The 20,032-nt window shown below is 39.0% G+C and overlaps 2 protein-coding genes across 2 annotated transcripts in view; one reads left to right on the top strand and one right to left on the bottom strand.

Moving 5' to 3' along the window:
* The window catches only part of NHLRC2 (NHL repeat containing 2), a 46,387-nt gene extending 43,912 nt beyond the window's left edge, over positions 1 to 2,475 (bottom strand). The window contains exon 1 of the mRNA XM_081104496.1: positions 1,844 to 2,475. Coding sequence (XP_080960622.1) covers positions 1,844 to 2,021 — 178 coding nt within the window. The 5' untranslated portion in view covers positions 2,022 to 2,475. The remainder of the gene's footprint in view (positions 1 to 1,843) is intronic.
* DCLRE1A (DNA cross-link repair 1A) lies at positions 2,323 to 18,615 on the top strand. Its single transcript, XM_081104495.1, has 10 exons — positions 2,323 to 2,547; positions 3,077 to 4,191; positions 5,946 to 7,646; positions 9,156 to 9,289; positions 10,393 to 10,511; positions 11,559 to 11,699; positions 12,629 to 12,774; positions 13,564 to 13,718; positions 16,930 to 17,071; positions 18,093 to 18,615. The coding sequence occupies exons 2-10, from the start codon at positions 3,729 to 3,731 to the stop codon at positions 18,251 to 18,253; spliced, it is 3,162 nt and encodes a 1,053-aa protein (XP_080960621.1). The 5' UTR covers positions 2,323 to 2,547; positions 3,077 to 3,728; the 3' UTR covers positions 18,254 to 18,615.
* Positions 18,616 to 20,032: the final 1,417 nt, after the last annotated feature.

Below are 20,032 nucleotides of genomic sequence, written 5' to 3'. Positions count from 1 at the left end.
GAAAATATTATTACATGTCAGTTATTGTGCTAGGTGCCTCTCAGGCTTAATAATATCATACATTTTATAAAAACAATAATGACAATCAATATAATTTTAAGAGCTGCTAACATTTACTGAACTCCCCAATGAACTAAGAACTTTAGGTATGTTACCTCCAGTCTACATAATAAACAGGAAAGGTAAATACTCATTCTGTTTTGCAAATGCGACACAGGCTTGGAGAAGTCAAGCAACTTGCTCCAAGTCTGCAGCTAACAAATGGAACTGGGATTTAATCGCAGGTCTGTCTGACCATCCATTATATCACACTAGTTCCCACAAACATGTGTTTCTTTTAAGAAATGAACAAAAACATACTATTTTTGAGACAGAGTTATGTTTATGACTTCTTGATATCAGTCTTACTGATAAAGAAACCAAGAAAAAGTCGTCTCTAGCATTCTGTCCTCAATAATTAGGTCCAGTAGAAAATGTGACTATGTCAAATACGAAGCTTGAATATTTTGTTACATTATTTACCAGTCAAAGGTCAAATCTGATGGTAATAAAATACACTCATTGTAAGTACAAAGTCCAGAAAATAAAAACACTAGCCTAAATCCTAGCTGATGGCCTTCTCTTAAAACTGTACTACATAACTAACTTCTCACAAAGTTTTTAAAAAATATGCATATATATATCCTAGTATATGTGTGTGTGTGTGTGTGTACATATATATACATATATATATATATATACACATATATATATATTCTTTCAAAGTTTCTTTGATGGTATAAGCCCTCATGTTCCCATTTTTTTGGTAAGAATTCCACAATATTTCAAATCCAGTATAGGATGAATAACAGAAAAAAAAAAAGCACTTTTCAAGGTGGGAGCAAAAGGCCTGGAAAGATACACCAGACATTTGCCGGAGGTAAGGTTCCGATACACCGCCCTGGAGACACTGAACCCTGCCACATCCACCCAATTAACTATACATGTGGTGTCGGTGTCCTGCCAGGAGGCATGCCAACACCACCGGGCAGAGCGACGGCAGTGCGGACCCAAGAAGGGAAAGCGGGGTTTCATTTATCACAGCAAGATGCGCCTTGCAAACAGCGCTGCCGGGCGGCCCAGCTCCCTCCCTCGTGTTCCGAACACGCACAGCGCCCGCCGGGAGCCGGACCTTGGAGATGGGCCACCACTGATTCCGATTTTTTAAACGATCCGTTTCACGGCTTGGAACGGAGACGTGTGGCGGCGCTAAGGAAGCACTGGCACCTGGGGTCTTTATCATCCGGCCCCGGCAGATGGTTCCAGCTGTGAGGCCCGGGGCAAACTCACTCAGCTTTCCCTGCCTCCGTTTCCCCAACTGTAAAGCAGGGCTCCTGAGAGCACGTCCGTGGGCGGTGGGGAGGCAGCGAGAAGGTAATTAAGATAACACCCCCGGAGGGTTCGGAACTGTGTGTCACGGAAGGAGACGGGAAACATGCTAGCTGTGCTGGTGCAGAAGATGCTGGGCAACCAGACGGAAAGGGCCGGGTGGCGCGGGCACTGTAATCACTGCGCACCCCGGCCACTAAACGGGCACTAAACAGTCCCGGCAGGTGCAGTGGGTGAACCCGAGGTCCGGACGGGGCTCAGGATGCAGGACCGACAGGCAGGCCCCGCCCTGCAGACACCCGCCCGGCGCCGCCGCTTCGGGGCACCTGGGCACGGCAGCGCCCGCGAACCACGGCTCCGGCGCCCGGAACCACCCGCCGGGCACCACCCCGCCTCGCCCACCGCCTCGGGGAGGGCGTCGTCCCGAGGAAGGGGAGGTTCCGGCGGGGTCCCCACCCCGAAGCCAGCCGCTCACCTTCCGGAAACTCGGGCACTGACAGGTCCTGCTCCCAGCCGTCCACCTTCTGCAGATACTGGTAGACCAGGCTGCTCTTCTCCTCCTGGGTGACGGCGTCGAGCAGGGCGTACTCCAGCGAGGTCTGAGCCGGGAGCAGGCCCGCGAGGCTGCGGCTCCGGACGCCGGGCGCCGCCATGTTCCCTCCGGACGGTCCTGGGGCGGCCGCGCCACGGGCCACGGACCGCGCTCCTCTGGGGACAGCGAGGCAGCGTTTCCCGTCCTTCGGTTTCAAAACGGCACATTCACCTTGCTCTCCCCCAGCCCCAGTCCACACTACGGGCACTTTTTTTCTGTTGTAAACATGCACTCAGGTGCTCAAGTCCCTACAAAACGCCGCCAATTCCCGGCGCGTAATTAAACTACCGCCCCGAGCCGCCCGCCCCGCCCCGCCCCTTGGAGCCCTCCGGCCACCGCCGAGGCTGGGCGTTCGGAACGCCAGATTCGACAGGAAAAGGCCTCGGGTAGCGTTCTAGAAGCTGGAAGAGAACCATTCCCCCCACCTTTCGCCTTTAAAACAGAAAATAAAATTCAGTGAGTCCGCAGGACTACACAAGGGCACATACTTTTTTTCCCCAGTCTTTTTGAAGTCCGGCTCTTACACCGGAACCAGCCGATTCGACACGGCCCTGACGGCGGGAAGCAGTCCCGCCAAGACTGGAAAGGTAAAGGAGTAGGGATATATATCCTCAGGCTTTTAAAAGTTGGGGGTGACTGTTCATGGCTTTGGCTTGTACACAAATGCAGTCATTTGTCGCCCTGCCGTGCTGAAAGTGCGGGCGCGAATGGATTGCCAGCAGAGGAGGGTTAGGAGGGGAAGGGGGGCGCTCGGGGAGCGGACGTAGCTGTTCCCCGGGCTGGCAGGTGGGCTGCGGCGAGCATCCCCGGGGGCCCGACTTCCGTCTTCAGAAGGGCAGGGCTGTGATTGCTTTTATGGGGCGGGCTGTGCTGGCAGCTCATTCGCTCCCGGCCCGGGAGTGGGGAAGCCCCTGCTCTCTGGCCTGGTAGCCTCCCGCGTGCCCAGGGAAGGTAGAGCCCGCGGGAGGCCATGGGCAGGTGAACCTTGTTCTGAGGCTGGTGGAGAGAGTTCTTGCGGCCTCCAGGGCGGACCACCCCTGAGGTCTGGAGTTAGGAGGGTGGCCTCCGTGCAGGCAAGCACGATTTCACGTGTTTGGATGTTTGTTTATCGTGCAGAGTTTGTTCATTGCCGCCGGAGGAAGACGGTGGACTGACCCAGGAAGCTGGAGTTGTTGAATATCCAGGCGTCATGGACGAGGGCAATTACGTTTACTGGGAACCACACACTGCTTTGATTATGGGGTGACTCGTCTTAATGAGCAAACTGAGGTAGCCATTGAGTGTTTGCAACACCTGCCGAACCAATTGCGCAAGGACTGTCGGTGGATTTGAGAATTATTTGGACAGTTGTCCAGTGGAAAGAGAACTGATAGCAGCTTTATAACGCTTTTGCAAAGCTTGTTCGAAGACTCCCATTAATGCTTAATTTTCAAAGTATTACTGATTCTTATTTTTATGAATCAAGCCCTGGAAAAGGCCCAGTGGCTGAATGAAATAGTAGCCACACAAAAAAATAGAAAACTTCTCAGATGCTACCCCTGTGGTAGTTTCTCTTAATTTTATTGTAGTAGGTGGTCTCAGGTATAAGGTTTATAGTTTGCCAATATACTCATTACCAGACCTTTAGATTCCCATCAAGTTAGTCAGTGTTTTAGGTTGTTTTTATTTTCCCCAGTAAAATAATTTCATTGGAAAATTTTTGTAACAACAAATAGACTCTCCGTGTACTTAAGATTAGTGCTTCTTTAATGATAAAAATTATTTTGCCATGTTAGAAGACACTTTTTCGGAAGAAGACATCTGGGAATACAAATCCAAAAGGAAACCAAAACCAGTACATGCAAATAATTGCCCTGAGAATATTCCAAAATCTGTAGGAAAAGCAACAGATGGCAAATACCGGTCAAAGCGTAGCAGAAATAAAAGAAAAACTGTGGAAGCTAAAGAGAAGGCAGAGGACCCTGAGGTGTGCCTTGGAGTAACAGGTAGTCAGACTTCTACAGCTTCTAGTCACGATTCGAGTTGTGGAGATGGTACCCAGCAATCCCAAGGCAAGACCACACCAGGAAAGCACTGCAGGGCTCACAAAACCAAACAGGTGTCTCCAAAGATCCGGCCAGTGTACGATGGATACTGCCCAAACTGCCAGATGCCTTTTTCTGCATTACTAGGTCAAACACCTCGATGGCATGTCTTTGAGTGTTTGGATTCTCCGCCACTCTCCGGAACAGGTAAGAGTACAGTAAAAGATAGCGGTCTTTAAATGGACCTGCGGTAGGCCAGACATACCAGTCCAGTCAAGCAAGGGAAGCAATAAACGGAGAGAGGAGACACTCTAACCCTGGAAGCAAACAAGATAAAAGCATGTGTACTCTTCCTGAGAAGGTAAAAATACAACAGCCAAAGGTATAACTGTAAAGAATTGCAAACTTGAAAACAGTCCAAATGAATTTCATGTTATAAAAGTCCTTAAACATCTCAATTATTTTTCATAATTGCTGATTGAGCACATATGCTAGATACTTTCATTTGCTTCATTTGACTCACAACAACTGCACAGGTAGGTGGTATTTGACATTTCCTAGATGAGAGTTCTTAAAAGTTGAACAACTTGTCCATTTTGTTATCTTTTTATGAAGCAGAGTTTTAGAGACTTGTGACTATAACCCACTCTTCTAACTGTGGTTATGTTGGCTGCATCATGCGAATGTTCAGGAAGAGGAACTGGGAAGGAGCCTCAGGTTATTAAGTTCTAATGATAAAAATGTGCCAATTGGTAATCAGTGTTTTTATCTTTTAAAATCTCTAATAAACGTCATGTTTAAAAGAGTTTCAACTTGGAGCATATGGAAAATGGGTTTTGATGATTTGTGTATTTTAAAGTTATGTATGCGGTATACAGATTTTTAAATCTCAAAGAATTAAAATTCAGTAAAGTAAAAATAATACTCAGTATGGCTTTCATGATAAAAGTGATTCAAAAGCCATTTTCTTATTAACTTCTGTCATTTTAAAGTCCTGCATGAAGATGCAAAAGAACTCTTAAAATTTGCCATTAGCTGTTCTTATAAAATAGCAACTGAAAACCTCGCCAGATGCTAGTAATTTGCTTTTCAATGGCTTGAAATCCAGAAATGGAAGTTGGAGTCCCATGGTGAACACCTCAGGGTGAAATGTCTTGTAGATGAAACCACCTCAAAGATATTTACCTTTTTTTTTCCTGACTAAACTTTTGATAGTTTCAGGTGGACTCTTCTTGCATTGAACTCTGTAACAAATACTTTTATGAGACGGTTTTAAGTTAAGTTTTAAGCAAAGAAGTCTTCTAATTTAATGGAACACCCTTGGGGGCAGGGGGTCTCTATTTAATAAACCAGGAAATAAACATACAAGGTGATATGCCAAGATGGTTTACAGAATGTTACCCAATCACAATGGTATGGTGGGGAACGGTCTCCAGATCATCATTAATCAGTGTATCAAATTGAATTTCTAATCTTAGAACAGAATCTAAATGGCCCAGGGTTTGAACAGCTATAACTAATTAAGATTGTTATTACTAAATAATGGAAGCTAATTCGTTACTCCAATTGCCATACATCTGTGTTGTTCCATAAGAAAAATGGGAGTAGAACTCTGGTTCTGAGAGATATATCGGTCTTCTCTGTTCTTTATTGCCTGAGCAACAGTGAGCTAGTGAAAGTGATGGTATCACTTTGTAGCACCTGTTTAAGAAATATGTAATGTAAGGATGATGTGGATTTTAAAGGAGCTCATATTTGTTTGATTTAAAAATAATAACTAGCACTTTGCAAAAACATACTGGGTTACTGTTATTTTATGCTAATCTTTTGATTTGTGTTAAGAGCTATTGTCAGTATGGGGCTGATGACTACACTTATGTGTTGATTTATCCGTTGATACTGTCAAAATGTAGTTTGTGCTATGACACTGTAATACTTTTTTTCTTTATTACAATTTTCAGAGTGTCCTGATGGTCTTCTGTGTACCTCGACGATTCCTTCTCATTACAAGAGATACACTCACCTCCTGCTAGCTCAGAGCAGGGCTGGTCATAGTCCTCCTAGCAGTCCATCCCATGGGGTAGGCGGTAGTTTCAGTGAGACTAACTCGGGCTTTCTTTGTAGCCTTGAGGAAAGTTGGTCTCCGGATCAAAAACAAACTGAGAACTTCAAACATGTTTCAATTGATCCCTTGTTCATGACACAGTGTCTAAAAAAATCTCAGTCTCCACCTGAAACCAAGAAAAAGATTTCCTCTTCAACAAATATCCAAACGTCCCAACACGCTCCACAAGCTGCACAAGGTGTTAACGATGACAAACTGGTAGGAGTTGGTTTGCCTCTTGCTGGAAGACTAGGCAGCCAGAACCACTCAGGACACACCAGCTTGCTGTGGCCAGAAAATGACTTGAGCGACTGTGAAATCTCCTACTCTCCTCTTCAAAGTGATGAAGAAACTTATGATATAGATGAAAAGCTGGATGATTCACAACAGGAGCTGGTTTTTGCAGAAAGCTCTAAAGATGGCAGCCTAGAAGCAGATGACAGCAGCTGTACTTTGTTTAAAAATGCCCACTGTCCCTTACTGAGGAGTCAGCAGGAGAGTGGCTCCGAAATGAATAGTTTCTTCACTCAAGAGAGATACAATGAAGAATTGTATACATACAGCACTCTGAATGATCCACCTCAACTTCTTTTCCCAAGTGAGGGTATTATTTTATGTCATGATCCGGCATATTCTGATGATGGTTTCTTGCTGTTTCCACCTGCACTGGCAGGGGGACTTGCTTCTTCTAGTTGTCAAGCCACTACAGCAAAACCCGATGAGCCGAAAGTTCACGCCTCTCCATCAAATAAACAGAAACAGATCATTGAAGCATCAGCTGTTTACAATCACATTTCTCTTCCACTACTTAAGAGTAAAATGCCAAAACCTTTTGAAAGCCAGGCCCGAGGAGGGTGTCTTTCTTCCCATCCAACCCAAAGTAAAGTCAGAGAGTTATCAAGCAAGAGCCTCAGTCCTAAGAATAATGCTACCTCAGCATGTTCCTGCAGAAAGGCATTAGGTGGTATGCGAGACAGTCAGGTTACAGTGTTAAATACAGAGCCATTTTCGAGTACAGCGACTTCTGCTAAGTCTTTGAAAATGTTGCCATCTGGTTCTCAGTGCAGTGCAACACAGACTTCTACGAAGGTAATGAAGCAAATGGATATAGGTGTGTATTTTGGTCTTCCACCTAAAAGAAAAGAAGAGAAATCAGTGGGGGAAAGTCTATTAGAAGGCATGAACTCAAGTCCAGTGGTAAGTCCTAATAAAAAGAGGCCCAGGCAGTGCAAGAGGAAAGCAGAAAATTCTTTAAGTGATTCAGAATTGGACGCAAAGAATTTAAGTGAGAATTGGCAATCTGTGGAACCTTCTAGTAAGAGGGCACGGCATCAAAGAAAGAGACTTAAAAAGTCAGACTCGCTACAGGAAGGAACGCCTCAGTCGAGGTCAGATTACCTGATTAATAAGACCAAAGCTGGAGTCAATTTAAGTAAGGACGAAGTTTTCATAACGTCACCTTGTGGCAGGCTGCAGAGAGGCAACAGGAAAAGCCCATACTCATCTCCTGCAGGAGAATTAAGAAAAAGGACGTGTCCATTCTATAAGAAAATCCCTGGTAAGTTGAAATATCAATGCTTGTTGTAGCTACAGAGAGGCACCTTTTTTGAATTTCATGTTCATTTTCCAGTGTGTGTGTTTGCATGAAACAGGTTTTTTGTATGTGCTTCTTTTATTTTTTTATGCCACTTCACTGACTTGTAACATAGATTTGTGTGTGTGTATGTATTTAACCTTTCTTGCTCCATTCAGTAAAGTTTTATTCAACATATCCTGTACACAAGATACTGTACTGATAGGTTGGTATTATAGATTTGACAAAAGACTACTAAAGCTCAGCTTAATACAGGAGAAGGAAAAGCTCCCTATAAAATAACTATAATAAAACACTGTCTCTAAGCATTTAAGAGAAATGAAAAGTACTAAATAACTTCAAAGACGGAAAATGTCACAGGTTATATAGGTCATTGTAAATGCCCAACATTTTTAAGCCATATCATAACTTAGTTTCTCAGTTTTTTCATAACTGTAATTTATCATGTCTTCATAGATGAGTTAGTAGAAAAGTGTGTGTTAAAATGAATTTTGTTATTGAAGGAACTAATAACTCTTCTTGTGGAAAGAATACAAAAGAAAACTGCCAAAATCCACTTGGTTCCAGGAAGATTTTTTGAAGTGCTTTATTGATGATTTAGAGCTATAATTTGTTCAAAATATTTATGTGGAAGATAGCATTTTTGTACCCATAGCACCAGTTTTGTTTTTAATGATTATTTTTATTGATCTTCTGTATTTTAAATGTCCATTATGCAACGTGTTAATATGTCTTAACAGAATCATTTGCTTGCTTATTTGTGTATAATTGGGTATTTCATAAACCCACTTGGGTATTTCTTTCATGAACACATTTTAGAACAGCTCAACTTTTTTTTTTTTTTCTTGCACCTCTAGGGAGACATTTTTTTTCTTGTTTCCCTCCCTCCCTCTCACCCCCTCAGAATAAAATTCAAATTCTGCTGATATATTGTTTATCTGTTATTATACTGTAGTAGCCCTTTGACGGGCCAAAAATCATTATAATAAGAAGGATTATTTGGGCCTTTAGGTATTTTTGTCCCCTTAGAAGCATATCACTATCGCCCCCATCAAGCATTCTTTTTTTTTTTTTTTTTTTAAGAAGAAAGTTAGCATTCTTCTTTGGCTGTTTTGCAGAAATAAAGGAATTTAGGTGCCCCAATAAGAATTGGAAAAATATTCAAAGAAGTAATACTCAAAATAAAACAAAGAAGTAATTGATTTGTAGTTTAGTATTTTGATTTTTTTGGTATAATTACTCATTTTTTTAAAAAGCGTATGCTGTAATATTTAGTGGAAACTTACAAGACTCATTTTCATCTCTAGTATCACCTTTTGCTGAATTAATTTACCATAAATTTTAAATTCAGTTCCAAAGCTGGGTTAGCAGTGAGATGGGAAGATGTTAGAGGGTTCGGTATGTGTAACCAGACCGGGTCTCTTTCCCTCTGTTGGTGTTGCTCAGGCAGCTGTGCTGGTGTTTTCATTGCAGGAACTGGCTTTACAGTTGATGCCTTTCAGTATGGAGTGGTGGAAGGTTGCACAGCCTACTTTCTCACCCACTTTCATTCTGATCATTATGCTGGATTGTCTAAAAACTTCACATTCCCAGTTTATTGTAGTGAGGTAAGTTTTAGTGTTCTAAGTTATAAATTTGTAGAATGCAGTGAATTTCTAAACAATTTGGTTAAAAGGGAATAATTAAAATTGTAAGATCTCTCATTCTACTAGACAACATGTGAGAAAGCAGACTCCACATTGAGATTCTAAAATCCAATGCGCTATCAATAGTTATAAACATTTTTTATTTGGACATAATAGATAAACTACTTCACAATGTATTAAAAAAAATCTAAGTTTCATTTAGTAAACATTTATTGAGTAAAAGATAAATTAAGGACAAGGACCTAACTTCAGTGTACTTACAGCCTTAAGGGACGCCTTCACAAATAATACCAGGATGGGATCAGTATTGTAACAGAAAAGTGAACTGAGTGCCCAGAAGTATGGAGAAAGGAGTGCTTTATTCACTCTGTCCCAGGCTACGGTTAGAAAAGGTTCCATGATGAAAGAGCTAGCTTGAATGAATTATTGAAAGGTGAACATTTCATTGCCTGCTACTAAAGGCTTTGGCTGGAATTTGATTTAATCCTCATAACATTCTTGAGTTGTCCTCTTTTGATCAGTGAAATAACTGAGGCTTGCAGAGGTTGAGTGACATGCCCCAAGTCACAGAAGAAGTTATAGCAGAGCCAGAATTTGAAGGCAGGTCTGTTCGATTCCAGAACCAGTCAGAAGAGAGGATTGCAGGTAGAGAGTGGAGTTGGTTATAAAAAGGCAGACACCTGAGAAATAGACCCATTCCAGGCACTTCAGGTATTTCAGAATGGCTAAATGATAGGGAATAATGGGAGATAAAACCGCAGAAAGGGGCAGGGGCCAGATCATGAAGGGTTTTGTATGTCATGCCAGGGATGGGCTTTTCACAGGTGGGACAGAGCCAGTGACACTATGTAAGCAGACCTGTGACACATTCATCGTAGGAAGTTCTTAGGTGACAGTACTTAAGCAGAGCTGTGACACAGCCATCTTCTGGCATTCTGGAGGGTTTACGTTGGATGTAAGTGGGAGAACAAGAGATTAAGATGCTTGGGTTCTAAACTAGATATGAAATAAAATACTTGTTTAGTGTTTTACTGGAGCAGCAGTAAGCACATTCTGTTTTGCAGATAACTGGCAATTTGTTGAAGAGCAAACTTCATGTGGAAGAACAGTATATCCATCCTTTACCAATGGACACCGAATGTATGGTGAATGGCATTAAAGTTGTTTTGCTTGATGCCAATCAGTAAGTATTAAAAGTGACCTCAATAATAGCCTATTTAAAAAAAAATTCAAAAGGAAGATGCATTGGCATGGTTACTTAAGAACTTTTTTATTGGAATTAAAAGGCTTGGTATTTCTTAAAACTTAAACATATTTCTCGTTTTAAAACAAATGATGTACCCAATTACAGAATCAGAGAGTAAATGTAGAGATCCTCTAAATGTTATCTAACCCATTTTCCATCCAGTTTAAATTACCGTGCTCAACATATGACTCCTTATTTCAAATATGTTAACATGTTGCTGCTGTTCTTTAAGAGAGAGTCTTTTGGCCCAGCCAGTGTGGCTCAGTGGTTGAGTATCAACCCATGAACCAGGAAGTCAGGGTTTGAACCAGTCAGGGCACATACCCGGGTTTTGGGCTCGATCCCCAGTAGGGGGCATGCAGGAGGCAGCCAATTGACAATTCTTTCTCGTCATTGATGTTTTTCTCTCTCTCGCCCTCTCCCTCTCCCTTCCTCTCTCTGAAATAAATAAAAACATATTTTTAAAAAAGAAAGATAGCCTTTGGCATTTTAAAAAATACCACATATAAATTAACAGCTTGTACTCCATTCAGCTACTAGAAGGATTTTTTTTTTCTCCCTTTAAGTAATTTTTCAGGCTTTTGATACTAAAGAATGAAGTTTTTTGGGGGGAATGTTTCCCTCTCTTTTTAAAATCACTACTTACATTGGAAAAATGCAGCTATTGACTTGTCTTCTTTCTACTTTTCATAGAGTGTTAGCCTCATGTGCCTTAGCGATCACAGATGCTTAGAGAATTAAAATTAAGACTAAATCCAGGTCTCCTAAAATCGGGGCCAGTGCTCTTTCTTCAGGTTGTCTTTAAGTTTTTGTCTGCTTCCTCTGCTGCTGATTCTTTCTTTTAATCACTAATTATAACAACTCAAGTTCTAATATTTTTTAGTCAAACTTACTGAGGTGTAACAACTTACATAAGTAAAATGGATCTATTTTAAGTGTTTGCTGCCCGTGTGAAGACGATTGCTTTGAAATGTTTGTGTTCAGCTGCCCAGGTGCTGTCATGATCCTTTTCTTCCTTCCGAATGGTAACGTCGTGTTACACACCGGAGACTTCCGAGCGGATCCCACCATGGAACGTTCTCTGCTTATGCGCCTGAAAGTCCACACGCTCTACTTAGATACCACGTAAGCGAAACTTTGCTTGTGTGCTTTCTTTTCCCACAGAGAGCATTTGCCGTGGAGATTGTGAATCATTTGAGCAGTTGCTTAGGTGATCAATACTATGGCATTTTATTTAGGACTATTTATCAGAGGGATGCTGTTTAAGGACAAATTTGGGATTACGTGTCATAACTGACTACAGCTCAATTATTTTTTATAATTTCCTTTTGAAAATATGGTGTATGTGAGAATCCTACTACTGAAACAGGGAAGAATAATTGGGGGCAAACGTTAGGAAAACACCATTTTAGGTTATCCTTTCAAAGTATCTGTAACTACAAAGTATAATTGTGAAGAGAAAATTGAGACCAAAGTCCGATTCTCTTTCTGAGTATTCAGAATTTGTGGGTTTGTTATATTCCTGTAATGCTGTATATATTTCTGTATCCCTAAGAAGAAAAGACAACCATGTGAATATTAACTGTTTGATTTAAAACTACTTCATTAAGTTCATGTTTCATTTCATTATTTTAATAATAATTATTTTTTACTGTAGCAGAATTCTTTAGTCCAAAGATAATCCCTATCTGTAGATTTTCTTGGCTAGTTATGGGGTTAAAAAAAGATATTGAGGTTTAATTTTAGAGCTAAAAAAGCTGGCTGGCTAGAAATAATCTTGAAGGGGAAAAGGCAATTTCTTTATTTGAAGGTGACAAAAGAAACATAATGAAAAAAGCATACTGAAAATGCATAATCCCATCATAAATTATCCATAGCTGGTAACAAATATTGTCCCCACAGGCAGTGAGATGACCTGCAGTGGTGTTAATATATGATACTGCTGTTGTATGTAATTTTGCTGCAGCTTATTTTCTTTTAAAAAAAGCATCCAATGTAATGCCATGGCTTTCCTGTTGCTCTTATTTTATAAGTACCATATTTCCATATTACAGATACTGCAGCCCAGAATACTGCTTTCCATCTCAGCAGGAGGTTATCCAGTTTGCCATCAACACTGCCTTTGAGGCCGTAACTCTAAACCCACGCACTCTTGTTGTCTGTGGCACTTATTCTATTGGAAAAGAGAAAGTCTTCCTAGGTGGGTGTCAGCTGTATCTAATTTACATTAATATATTATAAAGACCAGCTTCTTTTTGCAGAAAGCCCTTTCGGTCTCTTCTTGTGCTTGAAATTTATTTCCTGAAATGGTTCAATATTACCTTTGAGGCTGAAGGAAAATTGGACAGAGTCTGATTATTTAAACTTTGAAAGGCTTAACTTAACAGAAACATTTGATGTGTGGTTCTGATAGCCTTTACAGCTACAAAGTGTTTACAGAGCAAATGCCCATGCTCCATTGGTATTTTAAGACACTTTAAAGATGTCTAGTATATAGTTGTGTCCCTGCATGCCTTTGATGCTAACCATCAATTAATTACCTTAGAGAATAGTTGTAATTTTTGTTCCTAAATGCTTTCTGGGTATGTCATTGTAGTTCATCTAAAGAGTACTGAATTGTTTTGCGAAGTACTTTCCATTTGTTCTTACCAATCATCACATAAGGTCAAGCATTAAGATATGAAGTGATGAAGCCAGGGTTTTAGTTCTTCCAAACTTGGTTTCTTCCCTTATTCTACCCCTTTCTATACATATTTTGCAGTTTTTAAATACTATATTTTTAAAAATAAATTCTTTTGTTTTTCTCACAATTTATTCCACACAGTTAACCAAAAAAATTATTCAGCCTTTTTGAGATATTATGGCAAAAGCATGAATGTTTTGAATTTATTTTTATTGGGTAAATTCTTACTTTAAAATTTGACTAAGTTGTAATATTTTTTACATAAACTGTAATTTTTCTATCTTTAATCTTTTTCTTTGCCTATAGCCATTGCTGATGTTATAGGTTCAAAAGTGGGCATGTCCCGAGAGAAATATAAAACCTTACAGTGCCTCAATATACCAGAAATTAATTCCCTCATCACTACAGACATGTGCAATACACTAGTTCACCTTCTTCCAATGATGCAAATTAATTTTAAGGTAAGTATCCAAGAGATAAGTTTTTTAGGCTGAACTAGAAAGGATAATCTGATAACTATAAACTAGAATTCCACTTACCTGCATTTAATGCAGTGGGATTCCATTACGATGAAGTCATCACCTATAGTAAATTTGCCCAGAAAATCTTTTAAGGGGAATTTAAGATGTTTTTCATTTTGTGTGTGTGTAGCTCTATACTGTAATTCACATATGCACCAGGAGTGTAGGGACTAGAGGACTGGCATAAGGGAAGAAACATATGCAGAAAAGTATACAGCTATCTGGTCATTCAGATCTTCTGTTCATAAGATCACTTTCCAGTTCTTCCTGGTTGAGTGGTGAAATGAATGGAGAATTCTAAGGAGGTCTTACTTTTTTTTTCAGGCCTATTCCGTGTTAATATCAAGCCCTTATAACATTGATATATGTTGAAAATTTACTGGAGAGGATTAAATAAAATAGTGGAAGTGCAACGTAAGAGGAAGTCTGAGCTATAAGTTAAGATACATAAGATATGACCTCACTGTGACTTGGGGGGCTTGTCAGATTTATTCATATATAAGATATTTTTCCATTTGGTAACATTTTGACACCTAGCAATGGAATACATCAAAGCTGTGTATTAAAAATGATTCAGAACATAATATAATACAAAAAGATGTATTTTCCTTTTTCTCGGTACTGTTCATGAAATAACTCTTATGGAGCTTTTTGAACTAACTTGGGATTACTGTATCTGTCTTATAAATGGTAACACTTGTATTTTGTAAAGAAAATGAACACTTTAGGTCTATTACTTGAGTAAGGAAATTCTAACTGGTATAACTATTCCTCTGTTCATAAGATTAAGGTAAAATGTTTATGGCCTGTTTTCATGAGTATATAATTAATAAGAAATGTTAGGGGTAACGATGTCAGAGTTTTGTCCATTGGAAACATTTTAAATTTGGGAGGCATCCAATTTGTGTGGAGGCTAATGAGATGGTGATTAATTATAAAATGAACAGATATCTTGGAGAGGGTATAGTATTTTTAAATTGTTTTACAGCTTTCTTTTCTACTTTGTTCCATTTGAACAAATTATCCATTTAGGAGGACGGTGGGGGTGGAGGAATTGGAGTATTATGAAAAAGAAAGGACTAGAGTTTTTATAAGTGCCATATGCTGCAGAGAGGTCTTATAAGGAAGAATGGCAATTAGAACACCTTTGGTGACCTGTATAAGAACTGTTGTAGTGAAGTGATATTGGAGGAAACCAGATGGCTAAAGACCAAGGAATGAATGAGAAAGTATACAAATGACCAAATGAATGAGAAGATACACATATGGCCAATAAGCACATGAAAAGAGACTCGGCATTGTTAGCCATCAGGCAGCTGCAAATCAAAACCACAGTAGCTACCACTTCACATTCACTAGGACAGCTCTAATAAAAAAGACACGCAATGCCAATTGTTGGTGAGGATTTAGAGAAATTAGAAATCGCATTCATTACTGGTGAGATTTTAAAATGGTGCAGCTGCTATGGGAAACAGTTTAATAATTTCTTAAAAAGTTAAATGTAAGGAACATAATTTCTTAAAAAGTTAAACATATCACCAAGCAATTCCAGTCTTAGGTATGTGCCCAAGAAAGTTGAAAACATGTCTACACACAAAAGCTTCTAAGTATATGAGTATTCATAATGGCATTATTCATAATAGCCAAAATATATAAACAACTCAAATGTCCAACAAAGACCAATGAATAAACAAAATGTGATATATCCACAACATAGGACTATTATTCGGCTATAGCCCTTGCTATAGGCTCAGGGGATAGAGCATCATCCTGTGGACCGAAAAGTCCTGGGTTCGATTCCAGTCAAGGACAGATGCCTGGGTTGCAAGCTTGATCCCCAGTAGGGGGCGTGCAGGAGGCAGCCAATCAATTATTCTCTCTCATCATTGATGTTTCTCTCTCTCCTTCTCCCTTCCTCTCTGAAATCAATAAAAATATATTTTAAAAAAAGTAATGAAGTACTAAATATGCTATGACTTAGCCTTGTGAATATTATGCTACATGAAAGAAACAGACACAAAAGGCTACATTTCTTTTTTTAATCCTTACCTGAGGATGTTTTTCCATTGATTTTTTTAGGGAGAGTGAAAGAGAGAGGGAAAGACAAAGAGAAACATTGATGTGAGAGAAACATATCGATTGGTTGCCTCCTACACAAGCCCCAACCAGGGCCTAGGCTGGGGAGGAGCCTGCAACCAACGTATGTTCCCTTGACCGGAATCGAACCCAGGACCCTTTGGTCCATAGGCGATGATCTATCCACTGAACCTAACCAGCTAGGGCCAAAAGGCTATATTTTGTGTGACTCCATTTATATGGAATGTCCAGAACAGATAAATCTGTAGAGATAGCAGGTAGATTAGTAGTTGTCAGGGCTTGAAGAAGAGGGAATGAGGAATTGATGTTTCTTTTTGGGATGATGCAAATGTTCTGGATTTAGATAGTGGTCACGGTCATACAACTTTTTGAATATGCTAAAAACCACTGAACTGTAGTAGGATTTAGGTGATTTTTGGGGGGTAACTATCTGAATTATAGTTTTTAATATAATTACTTATGTTTATATATATATATATAAAATCATGTTTAATATATAAACATAAGTAATTATATGTTTAAATATAATTACTTATGTTTAAAACTGTCCCATCTTAACTTTTTTCAGACTGTACTTCAGCATGCTTAACTTGACAAAAGGTGAAAATATATTTTTTCAGTTTTTTATTTATTTTGGAAGCAAGGCACTAGATCGGCGATTTTCAACCTTTTCAACTCATGGCACACATAAACTAATTACTAAAGTTCTGCAGCATGCCAAAAAAACATATTTTTTGCCGATCTGACAACAAAACACAGGTAGAATTTTGATTCAGTCACACCGGATGGCTATGGGGTTGACTGTTGTCATTTTTTATTTGACAGTCTCAGGAAAAAGAGGTTAATGCCCTTGACTAAATAGTTCAGGTATTGCATGTTTTAAAAATTCTTGTGGCACACCAGTTGAAAATCGCTGCACTAGGTTGTGGCAAGCTAAAATTTACCAAGTGAAAGCTTCCTGTGACTGTGCCATGTAACACCTTTCATCATTGTTTCAGTGCACACAACCCATGTTCCTTGACCATTAGAGCCATATCCTATTTTTATTTAACAGGGTTTACAGAGTCATTTGAAGAAGTATGATGGGAGATATGAACAGATTTTGGCTTTTCGACCTACAGGATGGACACATTCTAATAAGTTAATGAGTATAGCAGATGTCGTGCCCCAGACCAAAGGAAACATTTCAATATATGGTATACTTATTAAATGTTCTCACTTTTAATATTTGCAATTCCATGTTTTAGAATTAAAGATGCAAGAAAAACAGGCATGGCAATCTTTAACGATTCAAGAGTTTCACATTTCTCCGTGAACTCTAACCTGTATCTCTAATACATTATAAGCTGATGTGAAGGAGTATGACCATAGTAGGTAGACATTGCCTGACACAGATCATGTTTTCGAGATCAGTGATACGTAGGGGGAAGTTTGGAACTACTTGAAATGGGGAGGGGGCACGGGTGTGTGCTGCAAGGTTAGATGGCGCTGTGACGCTGGGAACGGGAAGACAGTGGGTAGATGTGGTGGCAGCCAGAGTCCCAGAGTGGACTTGAATTTTTTCATCTCTTGGAGGAAGTTTACTGTTGTCCTCAGAAATGGACTAATTACAATAATAGCCGATGGAAACATTATTGGTATGTCGCTAGTCCAGTGACTGACTTTCAGCTTTAAAGACCCTACTTTACACAGAACATAACCCTTCCTCCCTGTTTCTATGGGACTTGATCTTCAGGGAAGAAGATGAAGGGAATTTTAAAATTTAATTTGTTTTCTTAACGATTATTTTGTGTGTGTGCAAAGCGTAGGGACTGGAATCTGCTTTCTTACTCTGGAAACCAAATGTCTCCTGCTTGTCCTTCAACTTTTACTCATTCTTCTAGGATTTCTCTTGAAATTCATAGCTGAGCAGAGTGCTTAAGGAGAAGAGTTATTTAAAAAGAAACCATAATTATAAATAAGAATCTATGGAAATGCATATTATTACCAACATAGGAAAGTTATAGAATTTTTTAATGTTCAAAGTTTTTGTATCATTTTAATGTTTTCATCTGTATTTTTCCTAAAAGGTACATTTTATTATCAGAAATAAAGCACCAGGGAGTTTTTGACAAAAACACTCTTGATCCTTTTATTTTCCTTTTACTATTTTGGGCTTGGATTTATTTTTATTATTAATTTGATTTTTAGTAGGCAATCTTTTCTTTTGTGTTCTAGGAATTCCTTATAGTGAACACAGCAGTTACCTAGAAATGAAACGTTTTGTTCAGTGGCTCAAGCCCCAGAAAATCATACCTACCGTGAATGTTGGCTCCTGGAAATCTAGGCACACAATGGAGGAATATTTTAAAGAATGGAAATTGGAAGCTGGATATTGATGTCACCTCGAAGGACTCTGAATTAGTTAAGTAACTTAGGTGTAGCTTGTGAGTAGTTAAATCTTTAATGATATGAAATACACTTTATGTGAAAAACCTCGCAAAGGTCACTCATGTGGCTTATTTTCTTATTTACATTTGGATAACTTGGTGCTGAGTGCCATGCATCCTCAATGATTACTGAGGCTGGTCTCCCTGACACCCTGGATCCTTGCCCCTCCCAAGGGGCAGTTATGCTCTCCACCCAGCCTTCACAGAGGAAATAAAGGCCGAGTCTGGGACCACAAAGATTCATTATAATGGATAATTATATTGAAAACATTATATATAGGTAATTATTTGTCTTTAAATTTATTTAATATGGGCCATATTTTATGAGATAAAACTTTTATATGATATGTATACTTAAATAAAAAATTAATCTTAAATTTGCTATCTAGTGTCTTGGTTTTTAGGATTTATAGCTGCGCCTCTCATGCAATTTTATAAAGTTTCAGTTAAAAAATTCAGCATTTTACTCTGAAGAAGATGTTTCAAAGAGCTTAGATAATCACCCAATAAAGGATGCATGAATGTTGTTTATCTCAAGATAACAGATAACTGAAAGTTTAAGATTGCAGTGTATTTTTAAGTAAGATTATATAATTTATTTATGAATCTTGATCTCTCCAACACAGATTGAATAACTGATCCAAAGTGGAAATTTTAGACCAACGCATATGAAAAATGTATTTATGGGGTTTAAATATGATAATGGTCAGCATAATGAATATATGCATGTGTGCATATGTGTATTCTTCATCACCCCTAGCAGTGAAATTAGTTTTGGGAATTCTTACTAAATGTTTTCATGGAAAAGTATTTTCAGTATTGATTTCAGTTACCAGAGGGGTAGTATTCTCCATGAACTTTATTTTCATAAGCTTTGACTTTATAGAGGTAAGGGTTATAGGGATCATATTTAGGGGAGGAAAAGCTTTTAGGGGCACAGTGGTAATCAATCCAGTTTAACTATGTTCTCAGTTTATTTTAATTAAACATTTGAAATAGTTTAACTAGTTCTGGCTTGGCACCATAAACTCTTTATAAGTAAGTAATTAAGAGTCATAATTAAAAAAAACTAAAGATTTTACAAATTTGACATTTTTAACAGAGGAAATAGATGGTCAGATCATGTGGGGTCACTTTTTGTTTATTATTTGAGTAATAGGGTATTTTTTTTCTTGAATTATCATTTTTCATTGGTTAAAAGGTTTTTAATGATTTTGAATGTTTTACTTTGATAATCCAGGCATGTTATTTAAGAGTACCCACAGCCTTTACAAAAACATCTTTCTACACAAACAGCACCATTTATGGTGGCTTGGAATGATTTTGTTTTGCTGCTATTGGCTGAAGAATGTACAAAACCTCATTTAGGGACCATTCCAAATAGTTTTATAAGTAAGTCACAGTCACAGCCAAACTTTTCGAGGCTCTGCTGAGTGCTGTATATGAAATTTTTAGTTCCAGTACCTAACACTTTGGTAGATAAAAAGTTTCCATTTTAAAGTGAAATGGAAGAAGAAGAAATCTACATTAATTAATCCAAAATAAATGGATGATAGCTCGTGAGCATCCTAAACGTGTATAGAAGGAGAAGGAGAATTAAACCAACATAGGTGAAAATGTTTTACCATATATATATTTGGAACTTCTCAGAAAGCTTTTTTACCATCTTATCTGACATTGAACATTGAATTACCAGATGCAGGGACAACAGGCAGACTTCAAGTTCTC

This window comes from Myotis nattereri, assembly GCF_964212035.1.
Source record: "Myotis nattereri genome assembly, chromosome: 13".
Lineage (NCBI taxonomy): Eukaryota > Metazoa > Chordata > Mammalia > Chiroptera > Vespertilionidae > Myotis > Myotis nattereri.
This window is presented reverse-complemented; position numbering and strand designations above follow the sequence as displayed.